At 46.9% G+C, this 22,730-nt stretch overlaps 1 protein-coding gene across 1 annotated transcript in view; it reads left to right on the forward strand.

The window, feature by feature from the left end:
• CERS3 (ceramide synthase 3) overlaps window positions 1-5,396 on the forward strand; it is a gene marked incomplete at its 3' end in the record, with an annotated part of 31,611 nt that extends 26,215 nt beyond the window's left edge. The window contains exon 10 of the mRNA XM_082004903.1: window positions 5,265-5,396. Coding sequence (XP_081861029.1) covers window positions 5,265-5,396 — 132 coding nt within the window. The remainder of the gene's footprint in view (window positions 1-5,264) is intronic.
• Between the last annotated feature and the right edge of the window lie 17,334 nt (window positions 5,397-22,730).

A 22,730-nucleotide genomic window follows, 5' to 3' on the forward strand; every position in this document is an offset into this window, starting at 1 on the left:
AGTGAGCTCAGCTTCCAGGATTAATTGGTTTTAGCCTTGTCTAGGCAGAGGCAAAATTGAAATCTCCTTGTGCTGTGGAGAAACCTTGAGTCAACTTTAGTCCCACCAGATGAGTTAGGCCTGGTACATCTCCCACCCCCGCCACAGACACAGTTATACCCATGAGAAAGAGCTCGAACTGGGATATGGACTGATCTTGCCTACTTTTGCGTGTGGTAAGGCACAGCAAGCCTGTATCATCTTTTTTTTTTTTTTTTCAGCTGGTTCACTGAAAAAGCGGCAAACCAAACATTCCCCTACTACTGTACTCCCGAAATGACACTATGAATTTGTAAAGTAGACACTACACTGTTGTCTTCATAATGTTATTGCATACCTCTTAAAACTTATGTGCCTTTGTCAAGGGAGAACCAGGGAGAAGCTGGACTGGCAGCTCATTAATGAAAAAAATATTGTAGCAACTGAACTTTACTGCAGAAACATCTTCTGCTCAGACACCTCCAGCCAGATTCTTTTTCTCCATGGTGCCTCAGTGGCTATTTCTGTTTCAAAGCTTGTCATTATAGCAACAACTTACATTTCGAGACCTCCACTTGACAATCGGCAGTAAGCCACATTGACCTGACGATGCGTGTGCTAGCAAGTGCCCTTCCCCTTCTGAAAAAGCAGAAGGCATGTTGCTAAGGCTTCCACACTGTTTATAGGCTCAGTCCACACTGCTACAATATATTTTTTTGCCTTTTTTTATACTGCTTGGCACTGTCTTCCCCTCTGCTCTTACACTTTCCACTTTAACTGCTGCACAGCAGATAGGAAGCCGTGGCTGCATTGCGACCTCAACATGCACGTGGACAAAGACGCCATGTGCCCAGTAAAGGGGAGCAGGGGAGAAGGGTGGTGTGTGGCCAGTCCCGCTTCTCCACCAGTCAGCCTGGTATCTTCAGGTATCTGAAGTACCAGCATGAAGGACCAGGAAACCCACACTCCCATCTGTCTTCCAGCATAGCCGTGTCCTTCTCCTGGTGCTCTCAATCAGCTGTAGCAGAAAGAGTGCGGTGCCAAGAGCTTGTCAAGAGGGAGGCGATTTCTGAGTGCTTTATTGAGAGACAAACTTGCACAATTAGGAGTAAATTCTCTGTTACTTTAGATGGAGATTTGACCAGTGTTTTTCTGCTCACAAAAGGCTGGGAAGTGGCCTATGAGGTTTGCTCATCTCTTAATTTCAAGAAGTCCTTTTCCTTGGTGAAGTCTCTTGGAAGGTCCCTTACTGATCATGTATTAAGCTGTGGTGCTAATGACTTGAATGATACATGTTCTAACAGCAGTGAAATGCAAGAAGCCAAAACTACCTTAACAAATACGGTTCATTTAACTAAAAGAGGCAGACTGAGCAGCAGGTGGAAGGGTTAAACAAAAGGAAAAAAGATTATAAAAGTTTGCGGCTTTGGCTTCACTACAAATGGCTCTCTTGCAGACTTTATAGCATTAGTGTTGCTTCCCATAAACCCTGAAACCATTCATCCATTTAGAAAGATTAAATTGGTTAGTCATCCAGAACATAAAATATACACATCCATTTTGTCTGTTACCCTAAACCATCTGAAGTATAATAAATGCAGTTGATGCCATTAAAACCAAAGCATTGAGTATTAATGATGGCCTCAGTTGTGGTATTTACAGTTTGCCAGCTCTTGTGTTTCTGATAGTATATTCATCTGTTGTTGCTCAGGGGCAGTAAGAGCAGAGTCTTTGAGTTGGAAAACACAACTGTAATATATGATGTGAGGGGCTCAGGGAAAACATCTTGGTATTAAAGCAGGGAAAATCCTAGAAATGTTACATTTTTTGTTATTCTTAGAAGGTCAAAGGTGAGGCACGAGCTTTGCTTATGATATCTTAATATCTTTATATGGTCTGCTAAACAGTTTGCAAAGACAGGTTTGTTTGCTTTTCTAGTTATAGATGAAGCTATTGCTATTTAAAGTTCTGTTCTGTCACTTAAACAAGCTAGACAAAAATGGCCAGACTCTTCTAAAGCAAGAATTTCTAGAGGCACTTGGTCAGGAAGCAGGTTCATGATTAAAAATATAATAAAAATTTAGATTTGATTTAGCATCATTTTCTTCTTGATTACTATAAGGATTTCAGAAGTAATACTCTTTCGCAGAATTAAGCAAATTTGCAATGGTTACTTCAGCCTACAAAGACATTTAATTCCTGCTGCTTTGGAATATTTAAGACATTATCCCAAATGCAGGGGTTTCCAGTGTGCTGGAAAAAACATTTACATGTTTTTAATTACTACACATAGTGCCTTTAATCAGAGCATCCAGCTTGACAGCATTAAAACTGGGAAGCAAATCCTACCCAAGTTTCCAGTTCCGTGCCAGAAATGCCAGCTCATGCCTATAGGAAATGGGAATTGATGTCACGTATCAGCTATTGTTCAAAGCAAAGCAGACTGCCAGCTTTTCTTAAGCATAGGCTTGAGTAGCAGCAACTTCTGTGGACCACAATGAGGTACTCGAAATACGCACTCACAAACTTTACTGACTCAAGTCCATTCACAGTGAGCACAATAGCACTCCTCTCCCGTCGCGCCCCACGTTTTCAGCCTCAGCCAGAGACTGCTCAGGAAGGTGAGAGTACATCCAGGGAGTCTGGCAGATTTTGCATCAGACACTGTACTTAGGCTTAGTTTGCATTTTTTTCTGAAACATTTCTGGTGGCAAAAAAAAAAGTAACAAGCCTCCCCCACACCCCCCAACATTTGTCTTTTACTGCGAATACAAATTGCAAAACTACCAGGAGCGAGAGGGGTGATCTGGAAGAGGCAGAACCTCATAAATTGTTTGTGTGGGAAGGGCTATCTTTCCTTTTCTCTAACTGATGGCATGCCAAGTTTATTTTACAGTATTTACAGTAAGTTTTGTTTGTTTTGATACCCCTTGTATGTTGTTAGGGAAAAGGCAAAAGAAAATCTCCAGGAAGTTTATAGTTTCTGATGAGGCAGAGCGTAGGCTTTAATTCTCTTTCTAGTCCTATAAATTTTACTAGATGTGTAATATATAAAGGGGTATAAGATTGCAATTGGATGAGCTGTCATTTATTATCTCTGTATGAATTTGGTGCTTAAGAAAGATGTCAGACCAGCAGGCTAAGAAAGTGAAATCAGATACAAGATGGGCAGGAACGACCCTGGTTTCTCCTTTCTGCATCTTATCTCTGACCTTGGCACATCACTCTGAGAGCAGGAAGAATGTGCCGGCTGTGCCTGTTTAGTTGAGGTCTAGGCAGATGACAAGGAGACCAAATCTGTCCGTGACGGGGCGATCCCGGCGTGGCTGTACAGGCAGCAGATTGTCTGCACAAGAGCTGACGTGCCTCACTCCTGCACGCAGCTCTGGAAGAGCATCAGCTCTCCATCAGCAGGCAGCCCTGCAGGCCAAAAAGGCACCATGACACCTGCAGTCCTCAATACTTGAACATTGATACTGCCGAATACCTGGCTGTTAAATTTTGGGAGTTCCTGTTAATGAACTACATACCCTGGTGCTAATGGGTGAGTTGTCAGCCACAGTGTGAGAGCCCAGCTTTTGATCCCCAGCAACAGGGAAGCTCCTGGTTTTAAGTGAGAGGCGGTCTATTAAGTCATGAGATGCTGGAGAGGGAATGACTATTGCCCATCTCTTTGCAACACGAGAACTAGAGATTATCATGTGCGTCTATCAGGTGGTGTCAGATCTACCAGGCACCTTCCAAGTAACTGGAAGAGACAACCAGTGGTGGCTGCTAATCACACAGGAAGCGGCTGGAGGTGGGGAAAGTTTCTGAGGTGCCTGCTTTGATCTCCTTTCTGTTCTCAGTCACCCACTTAGGCAGAAGGAAGTGTTTACTTGATTTACAGCGCCTTCAACTAGGGCATCCTACCCTGAGCCTGCAGAGCAGGTCATCAGTGGGTATGGAAAGTCCTTCCAGGGAGGCAGGTACTGCTCTTGTAAGTTGTTGCACTGAAAGGGCAATACAGATGTTTGGTTTTAACACCAAAGCCTCAACTGTTTGAACCGAACTACTGAACGCATTGTAGGGTTATGGTAAGGGCTGAGAAATAAGAGACTAATGGGATATTTTATGTACCATGCCAAAAAGCACGGAATTGTCTTACTTCTTCCTAACCTTTGCTGTGAAATACTGGATAGACTCAATGTCTTTTCTCTGTATGGTGGAAACATTCATTAGCAAGTGCCATGGTTGACTGGGGATGGAGCTGTTCCTATAGAGCTGGGAAGGGATTTTCATAAGGGCAGACTGTCTTGCTGACCCCCTTTCATCTCTGCTAATGCAGCAGCCATCCCCTCATCCCCGGCAATTCCCTTCGCAGGATGAGGTACCCAACATGTGTATGATAGCTGTATAAAGACATGGGCCTCCCCTTTGCAAATGTTGATGTGATGTATACACCATCAAGCAGGTAAGAATATTTTAGGGTCAGTAAGTCTCCTTAAGCAAAGCTAATACCAGGAGATGCTGGCACAACTAGTCACTGTTTAGTTTACACCTGTCAGAAGCAGGCAGCCTCTCAACTGTCTGTGTTTGGGCGAGTGTATTAATCATATTTAACTTTTATACAATATTCTTTTCATCTTCCCTGCACTTCACAATTGTTAATTAATCCCACAGCACCCAGGGATTACTAGTAACGCTTGACAAGGGAAAGCAGAAACAAGCAAGAAGAGGTCAAATGACTAGGCTAAGGTCATGGAAGAAATTTTGTCTAAGAACATTAGGTTCTGGAAGATTAAAGTGTTGTTCACTGGTCTCTCCTTGGATGCCGGCCTCCATTGTGGGGGGAGGGAGTGTTTCTGGGGGCAAGTTTTGATACTGTCTAGTGTGTTTAGAACTCCCCTTTCATTTGTTTCCTTTAGCACATTTTTTTTTGCTGAGGCAAATGAAGGACAGAGGAGTTCTGTCTTCAGAGGATAATGGGGAATTTCCAAGAAGGGAGAACATCTCATTTTCTGGAACTCTTATGCACCATCTTTTCATTTTGCAATTACAGATAGGGGCACTTGACTAATGAAATTAATTGTCTGCTTTTTCAAAATCATTGCAAAGATCTAGATACGCAGTTCACGTTAAAAATAAAAGATTTGCTCATACGCTGTTTTGGAAGGTCTGTACTGCGCTGATAATAGCAGTCCGGTAACTTACTTGAAAGTAAACAAGAAGTATAGAATATGCTCACGACGCTTTCTTTTCCCTAGGACTTGAAAGATGACCGGAGCGATGAAGAGGAGGAAGATTCTGTTACAGATAATGAAGAGGAGTCCATAAAGAATGGCAACAAGAACGGCTGCGGGTCAAGCAAACACCTCCTAAACAGCAGTCACCACTAGCCCCCTCCTGCCTCACCTCCTGCAGTGATTTCTGCTCTGTTTTTAACACAACCTACAGGATAGAATTTAAGTCAAAAGGCTTATGAGAGACTGTGATTGATTAATTGCTGGCTACTGGACCTGGAAAAAAGCCCAGTTTAGAGGGGAGGGAAAAATTGCATAACATGACAAAATGTGTTAATGACCCACTTTCTAAGTTGTTGCTAAGTGTTTGGACACACTGACTGTTCCACTCTAATGGTGCTCGACACGTTCAAAGCTCAAGAGCATCAGATCATTTAGTGTCCCATTGATTCTAATGTTGTTTTTCAATCTGATATAAGAGATATTTCGCTGGGCAGTTTAATTCACTGAAGTTTTGTGGTAGGTAGGTAGTGTGAACCAAAATTAGTCGGTGTGGGAAAAATCTGGCAGTGGTGTACAGTGACTAACATTTTAGTCTTTTCAGTTTAAACCCTCATCAAGATGGCTATTTTTTTTTAAGTTAGATTTTATTTCCTGGAGGCCAGTGGAAGGTAACATGGAGGAAGTAAAATTATTTGCTTATGAAGAGCTGACTTCACTGCAGAAATATAGTCTTTCTCCAAAATATGCTGTATGATAGCTCAAATATTGTGTTCTAAGATTTACCTGTCAAGAAAGTCACTGTTAAAATAGCAAAACTTGGCCCAAATTCTCCATTGAGCTCCAGGTTTCACAAATGTCTTTAATCTCAGTCATTTTGGCCCAGTGTTAGAACAGAAGGTGCAGTGGGAAGGGAAGACAATGAATGAAAATTGGGTCGTCTTACCGATTCTTTGCACTTCTTATTTGTCTTCAAAACTGCTAAACACCCCCTGCTCCTGACACATCTACAGCCCAGAAGATTAAAAAGAAGTCTTGTCAGTTCCCTTCTTGTGAGCTTGTCTCAACGCAGCAACATTGGATAACTGTCTTCTCAGGAGCGAGTCTGCTAAATTCTGTTTTGTGCATCTATCTGGGCACTGGGCGAGCGTGGGGTTAGCAAGGAATGTCACCTCGACAGTGCTGTGTATTCATTTGATATCAGGATCTGTATTTCCATCTCTGCTGCCTTTGAAAACGGGGATTCATATCAGCTGGAGCCAAACTTGGATGTGAGTGTGTGACTTAGGCCACGTACCGTTGTTTATGCTGTAAGAAGTGGAGGAAGAGCAGATTCCGCTCTTCTTACCGAAAGTGCCTCTGTCGTAAGTTGGCACTTGTGTTCTAACACTAGGGCAGAGTGCCGCAGCGTTTTCAGTCCCAGGGCTTTCCGAGGAGAGCCGGGGCCTTTTAAACAGGGCGGTACCAGTCTCATTTCCAGATGCATTAGCTCACAAGGTCATAAATGATTTGTGTCAGAAGTTTTAGAGGTGAGAGAACCTCTCCCTGTGGTTCTACAGTAGCTGAGATCATCTGGTGAACTAAATCCAGTAGCTTGATAGAGTCCGGGGGGGACCACTGCTAGGACAGTCTTAGTGCAAAGCTTTTGGTTCGGAATAGGCTCTTTTCCCCTGAAGGCTGCTCAGGCAGGAACTTGGTGACCTACGGGAAGCACTATACGACTGACTTGTTTTCTCAAGCTTTCCTTGGCAAAGGAGGATTTAATTCAGTGACTGAAGCATTTGAAAGAATGGGAAATGTTTGGGATCTCAGATATGAAGAAAGAAGTGTTTTCTGTGCAAGTTACAAGAAACTGTAGGAGTACTTTGGTACAGAGGCTGGTGGTGTGAAAATATTTACATATAGTCTGTTGAACTAGGCTGTGTTTAATTTTTTGCTTGTATTTTGGACCATGTCATACCCTAAATGTTTGTTTTACCACAAAGAGAATTACACTGAGAAAGGAGTATGGCCTCCAGCTTCTAGGGAGGATGGGAAATGTGCAGTAGTGGAATGGGACTCCTGAACCAGTGCTTGTAGTTAAGTAGTGCTGCTTGGGCTGAGCGGGCAGAATTCCCTCAGTGGCTGTTGTATAGCAGTGTGCTTCCTTACATCACTGTGGAGAATACCTTAAATACTGCAGTGTGGGTTTATTGGAAGTGTAAGCACTTATTACATCATCTGAAGCAACTGGTGAGTTTGGCAGGGTCACAGTTGCTTATCGGGGCCTGTTTATTGCCTGCATGAAAAGAACTGGCCTTTCCTAACAAAATGTAGAAACCCGATGTCTCAGAGGCTTTACTCGCCCTTTGAGAGCAGTGGAGACAACGATGCTTTCTACAAGACATAATGAGGTTTTGGGAGGTGGCCAGGGTATTGTCATTTGATTTTGGTGCCAGAAAGCTTGCCTGCTATGAGTAGGAAAGGAATTCAGGAAACACGAAGAATGATGTTGTCACAGGAGCGAGCCTCTGAACAACTACTGAGTTTTAAACTGGAATTTATAGTCTCGTTGAGGCCAAGTCTTGCCCTTCCTACTCGGACAAGTCTCCCACTGAAGCCAATTAACTCTATTGGAGTTTTGCCTAGGAAAAATTTTGGATTGCAGCTATCCAACCCAATTACAAGACCTGTTGTTTTAAATCAATGTGAAACTAGGGTCTTAAAGGAAGAGTAAAAGGTAGATAAATACATTCAAACATAAAATGTTGAGGCAAATTTTGGGTGAGTACAGAAGAATATGGAAGAAAATAACATCCTGAAAGTGAAGATTAAGTCTAAGCACAGTAAACAACCAAATAACTACATCACACTGCAGTTAGGGGTAGGGAGGAAGGCAGCCCATGGAAGGCCCTTCAGGGGGTTACTGTCATGGCCAACCAAAGTGATGAGACCTAAAAATTCTGAACATAAACTACTTGGTACTGGGGTCAAATACCCACAGCACAGAAAGAAGTGGGAACAGGTTGTCACAGTGGGACTGGACACATGTCCTGTGTTAACATCAGATTTGGCATTCGTGAAGTTACATGCATTTCATTTTCCACTTTTTACTGGTAGAAACTCAGAAACAAGAAGCTGAGGTCATGGGGAACACAATTCATGCTAAAGAAATTAATGGCATGGTGCTTCAAGATTTTCAGTCTATTTGATACCCTTAATTTTTTTTTTTTTAATGTTATTGTGAAAAGAGTCTCAAAATGCAAGAGCAGAACAATTGTAGGTAATGTATATGAGCACAGATGACAGTATCTAATGCATTATTTTGACCATTTCACAAAATGGGTGTTGGTTTAATGCTTGGACACTGTGCATCTGGTTGTGCTATGTCACTTTGACCCTGCCAAAATATTTATGATAGAATTATAGAGTGAAAATGAAATCTTAGTCCATTAGAATCAGCAGAAACTCTCCTGTTCCATTTAATTCCTCTGAATTTTGTTCAGGTCCTCCTGTCTGTGTATACTGTGCTGCCTCTGTACTTGTTTACTACATAGTTTTACCAATCTACTCTGGATTTGATTTACAGATCTCCTTTACTCCACAGGACTCATTTTGTCAATTTGTATCATTCAGTATAATTATCTTTTTTTTTATTCTTAATGCCACTGAATCTGTCTGGTCAGTTATGCTACACACTATAAATAAATATTTTTTAAAAATAGGTGTTTATGTAAGGATTTCTTTGTTTTCCTGCTTTGCAGTGTCCTCCTCTCGGCTTTCCATTCCCTTCCAGCTTTCCAATGAGGGCCCATTCAGGAACTAATTCCTTACTCTTCCAAGATTTTCCCTTGCCTGGAAAAGGCTGGATGACCCCCATTCTTCTTAAGAGGTAACAGTGATTGCTGCAAATGAATTTTTTTTTCTTCTGAACAATTCATGAATGGAGAGGAAGCAAAATTAATGGGTGCATCATCCATCATTTGTATTGTTCTAGATTTATGCTTTGACTAAAGCACTTGACAGTGGTCCTATGTACACTAGGAACTACTCGCTTTAGAATGCCGACACATTTTTGTATCTTTGCTTGTTTTTTATTGTGCATATTAGGGCTGCTGCTGAGTTTATGTGTATTTCAGGAATGTTAGCATCTAATACGTAAATACCGAGATTCTCTTTTTTCCCTAGGAGTGCTTCTGTCCATACACAGTCTGAGGTGCTGTTGCCCACTTAGATTGCCGTGGGGTTGATAGTGAAACGGTTCATCATAAGCACACTTCAGACAACTCAGACATGTCTCTTAAGCTGGCAAAAGCAGGAAAACTGCTGAAAACAAGAGAGCTGTGCCAATTTGTATCGGCTGAAAACCTGTTCCATATTTCTTATTCTTTCCATTTCTGCCTCCATCGTCGGGAAGATCACAAGAGGTTCTGACTTACCATCTCTTCCCATGGGCAAACAAATGTAAGGGAAGGTGTTTCAGCCCAAGTAACGAACTGTGGCAGAATACTTTGGTTTTATTATTTGAATTCATTTTTTTAAGCTTATGAGTAAGAACAGAGTAGATGGAAAACAAATCGAACAGGGATATGTGAGTTTTGGCTACAAACAACTTGCAAACTGTGAAGAATTAAAAAAAAAAAATCTTGCTGATTTAGAAAGAAAAACACCATCTCCACAGGCGCTTCCCCCAGCTGTGGGTTTGAAGAACAACAGATAACCAGTGGGCAGAAATGAAGGTACATGCTGAGAATAAGAACATAGCCCAGTTGTGCAAACGCCGAAGAGAGGTAGTTTGATGGCGGTTAGCTGCCCAAGAGCTGGGGACCATTTCTGTATGGAGCAGCAAATAAGCAAAGAACGTACCTCTGAGCTGATTTCATTGGCCGTGCTCAAAATCACGGAAAATGTCCGTTCCCGTTTCCTGGTCTGTGTTAGGAGCTCCCTCCTGCCCTGTCTGTGCCATACGGAGTCAGCATTTTGTGTCTTGCCTGTAGAGTTTGAGCTTTGGCTGCCTAAGGTGTGGACCTTGAGTAGGATAGGCACCTCTGACGTCTTGAAGGTCACACAGGACATCTTTATTCCCACTGAGAATGTGATTTCTGCTTACGACATTTATGAAATGTACCCGATGCTCATGCTTTAGAGACAGAGGGTAACCAATGTGTCAGACAGCAAGGTGGCACTGTGAGTGACCAGCATCACAGAGAGGGAGCTGACCTTTCCTGAGCAGAGCTTCATGAATAAGGAGAAGAAAAGGCAGCAGAGACCTTGGCCAACTCATTGCACAGGTTTTTCTTACAGGCATAGGTGTGAAAGACACATTTAAAGGCTGCTTTTTCCAGGTCTTTAGTGTGGAGCATTTCCTCTCGCTCTGTCTCCACATTTCTGCATGATGCTACTTGGTTTATAGAAGTTTCCGCACAAGGTCAGAGCAGTCGTCGCTCACTTCTGAGAGCAGCCATCAGCAAAAGCTTGAGAGCTGGATACCAAACCAGCCCAGGGTCATCCCTCTCCCACTCTGGTATGAGGGAGAGGTAGGTTTGTGCTCTGAAACATGTTTTGCGGGAGGAAAGGTGTTACCATAAACAGTTGCAGCTCTAGATGTTCTTGCCACTCGTGTACAGCAACCAGCTGCTCTGTGCTGCAGGGGTTGGGCACAGCTTGAGTGAGGAACTTAGTTCAACCTTAGGTTCATTTCTTTGAGTTCCCATTGCCCAGCTCGTGTTTGCCATCCTGCCACTCGGGTTTCTGGTCACCTGCATTGCTGCTTAACCTCATCAGCAGAGATTTCTCCGTGTCCCGTCTCTGCTCCAACCTGTAGTAGCAGCAGTGTTTGCACCTACTTGCTTACTGAAGTGTAAGCTGTTCGGTATGTCACACACGAGAGAGGAAACTTTACAAAGTACTGGGACATTACAGGGGAGAGGGGAAATCATTGGCCAGAAAACTAGGACTCCTGCAGGAAAAAAACTAGTTTCACTTTCTGTCCTGTCATCCACGTGCATTAAAATCTTAAGCAGCAGAGAGGAGGTAAAGCCCTGACATTAATCCCTGGTCAGAGAATGGGATTCCCAGTCGAGGAAATGGAGGTGATCAAAGCAATGTCGTCTTCACCGTAGGTGAGTACAGAGAACTTTAAGTAGGGCTCTGAGAGTTTATTTAGCTGCAGTACCCTCTGTGAGATTCCTTGGCGTTTCTAGCTCAATAGAGGGCAAGGCTGAAAGCACAGGTCTAAGCTTCAACATAGGATTCTGCAAATACGAAGTCATAACAACCCATGTAGGATAATGTTGTTGGTGTTCCAATAGTCTGAAGATTTATGAAAATATCTTCTATTTACTCAGCTGGAAAGAGCCCTGTTCTTCTGGAGTTTTGTTACCCCATAAAGCATTCAGAGGAGACCCCATAATAATTTCAAAGTCAGAAACATTAAGTGGAATAACAAGTATAAACCCTATGCACAGTGAGTTTGAAGTGCAAGAAGCATGTCCTTATAGCCGTAGAATATTACGCTGCTTTGAACCGGGGTGGGAAGAAACAGCTCCCAGGCAGTTGTTTCAGGTGGTGAAAAGTCCGTATTTTTCCTACCACAAAAGAAGCTGGTCTAAAAAAAGTTGAGCAGTGAAATAGATGATTAAATTCCCCCTGAAATTCACAGGAGCTTTTCCCATGATGCTGATGAGAACTGGATCCAGACCTCAAGCAACCAGATGAAATGGTAAGGGCAGCATGGCACGGCATTCTCCAGCCATCAGGAGCAGGGCACAGCCCCAGTGTTTCCTCCTCCTGTAGCCCAGGGCAAAATCTTCCCCAGAAAACAAGTTTTTCTGTCTGCAGGACACTCATCTGAACATAGCTCTGCCTTTGCCTCTGCCCAAACTGGCCTGTATTTCTTGAAAGACATCCCTGGGAAAGCAGTCACTCCCCTTTCAAGCCAGAAACTTCATTTTCAGCAAGCAGTCTGCCTCTGGTCCTCTGGGCTGTTCAAAATCTCAGCAAAGCCTGGGCTGCTGACGCTAAAGCTGGCGATTCAAGGCCAAATTTACCAGGCAGAGGCAAATGAGGAGCTGTAGTTATCACAATCACCTTAGCGTGCGAGTGCGTGAGAGGGCTGCTGCGCCGGAGGAGAAAAGGCAGCAGAGAGAGAAACTGGAGCAAAATGGCTGGGGCAACGCAGCAACAGTTTAAACACAGAGCTGACATTACCAAGAATCACAAAGCAAAGCAGGAACAAGGCTAGGGAGGAAAAAAGCCCCGAGAGAAGGAGGAGGAGGAAAAAGACGGTAGTTCAGGAATACTGGGGATTGGCCCTTCCCAAGCAGCAGAAGCCAGCTTTGCCTGGACTCTGCGACCAACTCTGTAGCCAGGACAACTCCTTTTCCCCGAGCACCAGCGGTTTCAGATTGAGCCCAGCTGACGAGTTCCCAAGGCAGGAGCAAAGGCAGCCCGGTCTGAGAAATGCTCCTTTAGAAAGTGCCCAGTCCGTGAGTGAGGGGACAGGGAGGGACTCAGCTGGGACTGGGCCAGGGTAGCGGCACCTGGAGGCCAGCAGATCTGCAGCTGTGGCAATGACCCCGTGGTTCACCGCCAGTTGCTGGGCAAGCCTGACTCCCCCTTGAATCTCAGCATTGGTTTTGTGCTTTTCCTGGCTGACTGAGACTCCCTGAGAGTCCTAGAAGAGCTCCTAGAAGATTTGTGTGTTTGCTTTCTACAACAAAGAGCAGAAGAAACCTGCTAAAAGGCCTTTCTAGTGCTAGCACGTATGGGTAAGTTTCCTGGTCATGCCATGGGCTGCATACAATGCAGGAGAAGTCCTAGTATTTCAGAAGAATCTGTGAGAAGCAGGAGCTAAATCTTATCAGGTTGTGCTAAATCTTATCAGGCTATGCAAATCCTACCTAGTTCCTTTGCTATTTTAAAGGAGGAATTATTCAGCAAGGAAAGAATGTTTCATGCATTTCCCTATTGCAAGGGGCAGTGAGGTCAGATAGCAGTTGTATGTTTGGAGGGTTTTTTTCCACTTCAAATCCTTTGGATCCTGCAAGGATGGCACTTGGGCAGAGAACAGGACACTGTAGCAATAGCCCCTTTTGCCTGAAGTGAGGACTATCCTAGAACCCAGACTATACTGCAGGGCACGCACAACATTTATTGAACTTGGAAATTGCCCCCCACATCCACTGTTGTGCTGCAGTTTCCCCTCCTCCTCCCAGTTGTGATTCTGCTCTGACATAAAATCCAAGCAAGAGGGAGGCTGGGATGCTTATCCTTCCCCCTGCCCTGGCATGCATGGCCGACGTGAGGGAAATCTTAAGCCAGCACTGCCATGTCTATATGCTCTGGATCACAAATACGGCTGCTCAATCTCTTGTGGGCAATGATTTTTTTTTTTTTTTTTTTTTTTTTAAACATTTAGGGACTTATCCAAAGCAAACGTCAGAGCTTAGCCCCGGCTTGTGAGGTTAGTCCTGCAGCCTGACGGTCGCAGGGTCCCAGCAGCTCCACAAAGCAGTGGAGCATCCTCGTTCTGGGCCGTGGAAGGGCCACGCTCCTTTCACTGAATGCCACAAAATTTCTGCTCTGTGACACAACGCTGAGGAAAGGGAAACCTCGAGTTTCTTCATTTTACACATCAGAGAGGATTTTGCTGCCTGCTGAGGGAATGGATGTTCCTCTGTCCCGTTGCATGGTAGAACCATAGGTGCCATCGTGAAACGCACAGCAAGTAGTGCATTTCGTCTCGCTGGGCAGGAAGGAAATGTCCCACGTACGGGGCGTAAATGTGCAGCGTGCCTCCCCCCTGGTTCTGGCCAGCAGCTGCCTTCAGAAAGCCCAGAGCAGCACTGCTGGTCTCTACGTGCTGCATGCAGTGATGGAAAGCTCGAGTACCCATGCCATTAAAAAGGCATTATTTTGGTTACCTGGTTATTGCTGCAAAAGCCCACGAGGTGGCAATAGCAGGACACTGCTCCCATGTAGCATTTTTGTCCATCTTTTTGCCCTTTAAAACAGATTCTACTGAAGATTGGGGTGCAAAAGTGTTTCTTACAGCTGGTAATTTCCACTTGGTCGGTCCCTAACTGTGAAATGTTGCCAGTACATTGCCGGTAAAAAAGCACTACAAATTTTACGGAGAGCAAGTGTTTGGTACCAACCAGCCCAGAGGACTCGCGTGTCGGTGCCCCGAGGGCTGGCATCCACCTGGGTGTCAGCAGTGAGCCTTTCCCCGGAGGTGCAGCGCTCTCCTGCTGACTGCTCTGGTACCAGAGCCATACCTGGTGTACCTGGGGTAAGGGCTGGTGAAGAAAGGATGTGAAACCCTCTCTGACTCTGCTTTACTGCCTGGACTTTTTTGTATTGTCTGTTTAAACTACATATTTGTCAAGCCATGGGGTCTGCAGCTGCTAGTAAGTGAAGCCCCATTCTCACCTAGATCTTTGATATCTGTAATGCCAATAAGGATGATAAAGCTCTCAGAATAATGAAGGTTACACTGCCATTCCACCTGAGGAGACAGGGCTCTCCACCCCAGGCATGTGAGGTGCTCTGTGTTTTGCACCATTGCCAACAATAAAGCAAAGCTCTAAAGGTAGAAGGGTTTGAGCCAGGCTCAGTGTGTGCCTGTGCAAGGTGGGGAGCAGTGGGACATCACCTCCCAGACACAAAAGGGGATGGAGACTGAGTAGCAGCTGCATCTCGAACCCCTTAAATCCAACAGGGGCTGAGCATTACAGCCAGGGCAACTCAAGGATTTGGGAATGCCAAGAAGTGGCTTTGTGTAAGAAGCATGCACTGGGAGGGCACCCTACCCCACGTACTAGCCCTAGCTGTGTTCAGCCTGCCCGCCTGGTGCTGTTATCAAGGGAGAGTGGGAGCCCGCCGAGGACAGCCTGTCCCCAGAACATGCTCCGTCACGCTGAGTAGGTCCATCAGAGAGAGGGGGAACGCCTGCGCTTGTGGGCTGAGGGCTGTGAACGCTGAACGCCCACCTTGCTATCAGCAACATCCCCTCACCGACGACTTTTGCAAGGGCAGAAGGAAGAACTGACGGGGTGCTGGCTGTGTGCTGGAAAAGACGAGGTACAAGGCAAGCTGCTCAGCGGAAGGGGGTACATCACCCTGACAGGTACAATGTGCAGGGGCACAGGTTGAGCTTTGGGCTTTGTGATCCAAGAACATTGCCCTAAAATACCTCCAAAACCACCACGGCGCACTGGCAGGAGGCACCGCTGAAAAGTGCTCCCTGTAGAAAGCTGTTCCCAAACGTTTTTAATGCAAATAAGTAGAGGTCACTGCAGCCCCAGGTTGAAGCACTCATTAAGCAATGTTAAATGCTGGTCAAACTGGGCTTTTTATAAATGCAGGGCAGAGACACAAACAATTAAGACCAAAATCTAGCAGTTCTAGGAGTTTTCCCTCAAGGACATCTCGGAGTCTGAGGGGCCACAGTGCATACCTCCTCCCTTAGTGCTGCTGTGGCTGGTTCCTGCCGGGAGGAAGTTTTGGGCTTGGCCTCCTTGAAGGGTGTGCTGAGGAGCCCAGCGGCTCCATAGCTGTGCTAAACCCTGGCTGAAACGGGCCCCTGCGCCAAGCAAACAGCCTGCGCGCGCCCACACCCCCTCGAGAGTCAGCAGGAAAAAGGGATCTGTTGGTCTAAACAAGCTTCTTTAATCCCATTCGGCACAACCCTCGCGGTCAGGCAGCACTCAGCTATGACTGTAGAGAGAGGTGGGAACTGCTTTGCTTTGATAGCGGGATGAAGTGTTTCCCTGAGCTCTCCCCACGCATGGCTGTGGGTGCACGGGAGGCGCTCGGAAGCGTGGGTGTTAGCCTCTGCGGTTCCCATCTGACTCCAGCTCTCCTCCAGGTTTCTCTTTCAGAGCCAGGAGGCAGCTGGATTTGACTTGACTGTCCCGGCAGAGACTGAAGCTTCGAGGTTGCCTGTCTGGTGCTCGCTGTGCGTGGGGTTTGCCATGGGCTGGTACCCAGCTGTCGGCACAGTTTCCTCCATCACAGCTCACAGACGGTGCTGGTGGGACTCCTTACTGCCAGCAGGTTAACTGAAACACATCTCCTCTCATTCCTTGTGGGTCTCCAGCCCAGAAAACCTGAAAGCAGGCAGTTGTAAGAGTCCTAGAGTGACGCTAATATTTTGCTTTTATGAACAAATACTTGCAACCAAGCCAAAGTCAATTGCCAGCTCTGTTAGGAGAGAGGATCTAGCATCAGAGGAGGATCCCAATTCTGCTCTTGATTCACTGTACGACCTTGCAAATAATGACAATATTGGCCCCAAATGGACTGGGATGAGGTATTGGTGACTGTTGTTGATTAAAGAGCAGGATGTGTTTCAGACTCCAGAAGGGTTGCTCCCTCCAGACCTCGCACTGGCCCTCCGTCTGGCTGGTTCTTACCTAGTGACTCTGAGCAGACTTGCTGACGTGGGCAGTCGGGTTTCCTTGCTGGCTGTGGAGGAAAAGGCAGCCCTTGCTGTCGCTTAGAAGAATGTGACTTGCACAAACTCTGTCAAAGCGCACGGCATTACAGATGTGGCTGTGCAATCGTCACAGCATATCCTGCCTGCCCTGCTCCTTTGTCCCCTGAGAACAAAGATGCTTTTGCTGCTTCAAGGTTGGCTAAAGAGCCCAAAATGTGAGGCTCTTTCCCCAAGTAGGTGCTCCAAGTGAGCCCTGGGTTAGACAACTAACATAGATACGCAACATCAGTTGACCAAACATCCCAGCTTGCATCTCCATGTTTGTGTACCACTAAAGGCTGTGGTACAGCATGTGCAGGAGGCTGAGTGCCCACAGTTCCCTCCCTGCTGGAGGTGTTAGTCCTCCTGGGACAGCGCTGGGGAATGTGCTGACTCCGTGGGGGGTGGTGGGGAGGGAGCATGAAGACTGAGTGGTCCAGAGGCAGGGAACTGCTGAGCAGTCAAGTCTGGAGAGAAGGCTAGCAAAACTGTGGTGTTAATTTTTAAAAGCTCCGGACAGTCGGAGGTTTTCGGCTGTGAACTCTGCACTGCTTCTGACAGCGGCGTTACAGTAATGCTTCTGCACAGCTCTGCGTCCAAATGGGGGCAACCAGGAAAATTTACACAAACTTGAGTAAAGGATTGGTCCTGTGGGGAAAAGTAACTCTGAATGCTGTTGCATTGTTGGTCCTATCATTGATCATGGATAAAAGGTGGAGGTTTTCGATTGATGAATTTGTGTAAAAGTTAGTTCAAATGATCTGACAAAGCTTTGAGGGCAGCTTGGCAGTGGCTTGAATATGAGACAAAAGAAGGGTTAGACAACAAAAGTCCAGAGCAATGATTACGAGCACATGGGCTTGGGGCTGTTTCACGGCCACAAGAGAAAAGGAGTGTTTTACAGACTCCGGCTGGGGAACCAGCAGGGCTGGGCCTTGGGGCACAGTCCTCCCTCAGCTCTCTGCCACCATCCAGTGGTGCTTGTGCTTGGAGGACAGCCTCTTCCACCTTGGCGCATCCCCCCCCATGGCCCTGCCGCGCTGGTGGACCGCAAGGAGGAGCACCCTAGCCCTGCAGTGCCTGCTTGTGGGTCCCCCTCTCTGGGGATGGGAGAGTGCCTTGCTGGCTGGAAGAGAGCAGGCTCCTGTGCCGTGACCCACCTTGGAGCCCCTGCCACAGTGCTTGACGAGGGCCCCTGACCCCCGGCAATCCTGCTCGTGGGGATATTGAGTTTTCTGTTTGCTTTGCAAGTGTAATTGGCCAAGACGCTGTGAAGGGAGGAGAGAGTGCTCAAGGGAGAGGTGTTAAAGAAATAGGAAAACATTATTAAGAGTGTTTTAAGTCAGCAGATTCCCTTATTAGTACTTTCATGATGGAAAGAAGCCACTTTAGGTCTATGCAGTTGCACCGGGCCACCACATCCAGGCCCCTGTAGACATCCATGCAGACAGCTGTACTGTCTTATGCATCCCCTCGGCACCACCTCTATCTCTCTTCCAAGCCAGGCACTGCCTTTCCGGCTTACAGGTCTCCTGCTCTGGCTTCTTGTGCCCTGCTGCAAGGAATATGCAGCGAAGGAAGTGCCTTACATGAAATACTCAGTTTGGACAGGTGATCCTCATCCAAGGCAGGTGTTGGATACAAAGGGGGATGTTTGAGAAGGAGAAGGGGAACACCAGGTGTGGGATATGACCAGCTGAGAGACAGTGCCAGGGAAACAGGGAGGTGGTGCCTGCATGAAGGACTCTGCTGTTGTCAACTCCAAGCATTCAGAAAATCTGCCTCCACACCAAAAAAGAAACCAACGGCATCGGTTTTTGAGAAAGGATTATTTCAAACAATCCCATGGTTGGTAACCTCTTTATTTGCTCCTGCGCAATAAGCCTCTAGGCTTCTCGCAGCTCACATTTCCCAGCCTGTCATGGGGTCAAACATGGAGCGGTGAAGTTAAATGAGAAATGAGACTCATGATTGCCAGAGCCAAGGTCTGGGAAGGAAAAACCCAAACAAGCCATAAAACAGAACAAAAGAAAGTGCCAGCTATTCCCAGGTTCCTGATAACATCATTAGAGGTGGCAACACTGGACTTCATAAAAAGCCTCGCTGAACTTTAGGGTCAGCCTCAAACAACGACAGCTCTTTCCTTTGTCCATTTGTGACTGCATGCCTGGGGAGTGACGTGTGGCTGATTATTATTGCCTGGGTGATGGCTATCTATGTGCAGCTCTCAGATACCAACCAGACCCTGGACTAGCCTTGTCTGTGTTTAAAAACCCCAGCATGGTCTGGATGGAGGTGGTAGTATACTTTTATTTCTGATCTCTCTGTGGGAAGTGCTACCTGCACGGGAGGGAGCGGATTCTCCCGACACCCTGCAGCTGTGTTACTCAACTGGGAGCAGGTTCTTTTATATTCCTGGCTTTTCTCACCCACAGTGGCATGCATGCAATATCATTTTCTGCTCTCAACAGTGTCGCACCCTGATCCCTCCAAACAACTGCATCAAGGTAGCAAGATACCCTGTGAGGTTTTGTGCACACAGTAGTGGCACCAGTTCGGGGACGTAGCCAGATCTCCTCTCTCATGGGGGCAAGTGTGAAGCGACCTGGAACTTCGGGAGTCCATTCCTCAGCCCCTATCCCATAGGAGTATTTTTCTTCTCTTTTCTCTGTATTCCATGGAAATAGGATGTTTTTCCCCATTGCAGCTAGGTAAAGCTGTGAGGCCCCTGGAGACAGGCAGAGGGGAAGTGTTTGGAGGGAAGATCTCCAGGGAAAACCTCATGCAATGCTCTCGCTGTTTGTGAGACAGATGCATCTCAACCAAAGCAAACTCCCGCTGACAAAAAGGAACCCGTGTCAGCCCGTGAACAAAGCTCCCTGCTAGGAGAAAGAAAAGGATAGGTCTCCTGCCATGGGCTTACCTTAACTGAAGCAGGCTGCGTGCTCCCATGAGGACACAGGTGCTAGTGGCTCGGCTCTGTCCCTGGGCACTTCCAGTATCACAGTCGCTTTTCTTTCTGCTCCTCATCCCCAGGAGCTCAGGAGCAGGCTGTCCATTTTCAGCCAGACTTGACAGAGATGTCCCAGTGGGAGTTTTTCTCTTGCGGGCTCGGGAGACTTCAAGCTGCTGGAAGGAAAAACCTCATTAGTGGCTCTGCTGAGGGCAGCCTCAATGGTACTAGACCCTGGAGACTCCAGATGAAGGAGCACAACCTTAAACACCCTCCATCCAGGGAAGAAGCTTTAATCAAACCTCAGTCTCACTGTGAAAGACCGGTTGGTAGGAAACCCACTTCTGGCACCTATAGAACTACTTATATTTACCTGGTTGATTGTTTTAAATAACCAAAGAGCTTTTTGAGGTCCCTACTTGTCATTAAGCTGTCTCTGGCTACTTTGGGGGGTTATTTACATGGGTAACAGCAGCACCCGCTAGGTCTGTGCCCGACCAGTCTGGCCAAACTCCGCAGCGTTAGGGCAGGAGCAGCCTGCCCCGGGAAGGAAATCCCCGCTACCCAAAGACCGCAGCGAGGCGAGGAGCTGCGGGGAGAGCAGGGAAGGCATCGGAGTGTCCCGGCCAGGAGAGCATCACCCCTGAGGTTGGAACTGCCTGCTTAGGACCAGGACAGGAAGGGTTTGGAGAGGGGTGGCTGGAGAGAAGGGAGAAGGCTGAGTAATGGCCAAGTTAACCCTTCGCATGCTGGCATTTTCCAGGCGGCGAGCCAAATGACTGCTCGGGAAGATGTATATAACACATGTCTGCAGTCTCCAAAGGGTTATTAACTGTGCAATAATGGCCATGAAACTTGGCTTCCTCCACATACATTTAAAATTGCAAAAAAAATAAAACACGAGTTTCAAAGGGAGAGAGGGCTTGTTTCCTAGAAACTGCAGGGCTAGATCCACTCTCTGTGATGGAGAGAGGAAGAGGCAGGCAGGAGAGAAATGCAACCACCACAGCAGGACCACAGCACCCTCCTGCCACACGCATTATCCTTATCGGTAACAGTTTTAAGACATTTCTGAAAAGCCTATGGTGTTAAAGTCTGTGTCTCACTAGAGCATTGGGAGTTGGATTAAAAAAACCCCACTGCTGCTCCCAAGACAGTTTCCTCTTTCGTTGTGTGGGTCCCTTGCTCCTGGCTCCTGCCCTTGCCAACACCCAGGCCTGCCTGTGATGTTTGCCCTTGTTGTGGGGTGTTACTTGTGGGGTTTTACAGCCCCTTGGGCCCCTGCACAGACACTCTGCAACTCTGCGATGCTCAGCAGGGACCAGCCCTACCCCAGTGCGGTCTGTGCCGGCCAGCCCCGCCGCTGAGCGAGTCCTTCCATGCAGTAAGCTACAGAATTCTCTTCATTAGTGCCCCTCTCCCCCCACACTATCAAATTTATTCTTTCTCTGTATTGTTATTATTATTTTGGCAGAAGACTTTGGAAGGTGGGAAAAAGGATCTACTAAAAAGTTAAGCAAATCTAAGCCCCCTCGTCAAACCCTTTTGAGGGAAGAGACGAGGCATCACCTTCGGTCCTTTAGCAAATGAAGACGGCTGGTGGTCTGGGTTTAAACATGACTGTTCGGGGCTCAGGCCAGATTTGGCAGCTCACAAATCAAACTGCCTCTTGGTTCTCAGGAATGGAGGATTGCCACGGGTGGAAGAGCTGCGGGGGAGCTGCTGCCCAGAGCTGCTGTGCCAGCCGGGGCCCTGGCCTTGGAGGCAGGCACTGAAACTGTTGGTCACAACAGGTCAGGAGAGAAATTCAGGCTCTGAGGTTTTGTTTTAATTGTGTTATGTTACACTATTGACATACAGCAAGGCAGTCCCAAACCGAGCTTTTGTCTCACTTGAATGGGTTCTGGGCCAGTCCTTTTGCTTTGGTAACTTGCTTCTTGTTACAGAGCAGACTGATCCTTGAAAGAGACAGGAAAACACAGCGCTACTAAATCTCACCCGATCTCATGTTAAGAAAGTGAATTTGAGTCATGTTTCTGGCCTCGCTCAGATTTTGTCTGCTGGAAACTGGTTGCAGGTCCTCAGTTTCGCTCTTGCTTGCTGACCACTGGTAACATCTTCCAAGTACCATTGCAGTGGGGAGACGAGGAGCTTCCCCGAGACCGCAGTAGGAGGTGGGACGTCTGTGTGCATTCATGCCCGTATGGGGCTGCAGAGGTCCTGCGCAGGGTAGGTCTTGCCGAGGTGCTACGCCAGCCCGCTGCGTGCCACGGGGTGTCCCTCGACACCCGGGAAGAGCACAGCCAGCGGGATGAAGGGCTGGAAGCAACTCTAGGATTCCGGCTCTCAAACGGCCTCTCCACTTGTCACAGGAGCAGATCTCAAAGAAACATGGTTCTTGTTGCCTGTCCAATGCCTGAAAGAGAGAAAATGGTGTTAACCCACTCATCTCTCTTACCAGTCCTTTTCCTAGATTCAGACAGCCCTTTTCTTAGCACTGCCCCAGTTGCCTGTCCTTGCAGGGATGCGCATCCAACTCTAATTCCCTCTGCTCACGACTCAGAGCCATTACTGCTGTCAGTACAACTCTGGACAACCCTTGTGTAAGTGCTGCACTAAGATCTGCCAGAGTCATTCACACTCTTTTATGGGTCTTCCTTTGAATTCTTCTACAATTTCAGTAACTAAGTTGCAGATTTTTGCAGAAGTTTAAACTTTAGGACACTGCTCTGCTGGGCCACAGCAGTTTAAAGCTGCTAACACGTTGGGTCTTTACTGCTTTCCACAACTCAGCCATGCCAGGAACACAGGACCCGATCCAAAGCCCACTGAATGCAGTGGAAATCTTTCTGCTCTTGGAAATCACCCTACTGCTTTCCACAGCCCCTGGACCAAGCTGACTTCTCCTGACCCCTGTGCAGCTGAGGACACGCAGGACATGGCCCAGCCATCAGGTAGGAAGGAGCTCTTGTGGCTGTGGGATCTCAGTGAAAATGGAAATTGGTTGCACCTGGGTGAGGATGTGAGGGCAAAGGGAGCTGGCGGGTAGCTTCCTCCTCTTCTTCCTCCCCTCCCAAAC

The sequence above is a fragment of the Phaethon aethereus genome (genome assembly GCF_964289735.1).
Source record: "Phaethon aethereus genome assembly, chromosome: 12".
NCBI classification, from domain to species: domain Eukaryota; kingdom Metazoa; phylum Chordata; class Aves; order Phaethontiformes; family Phaethontidae; genus Phaethon; species Phaethon aethereus.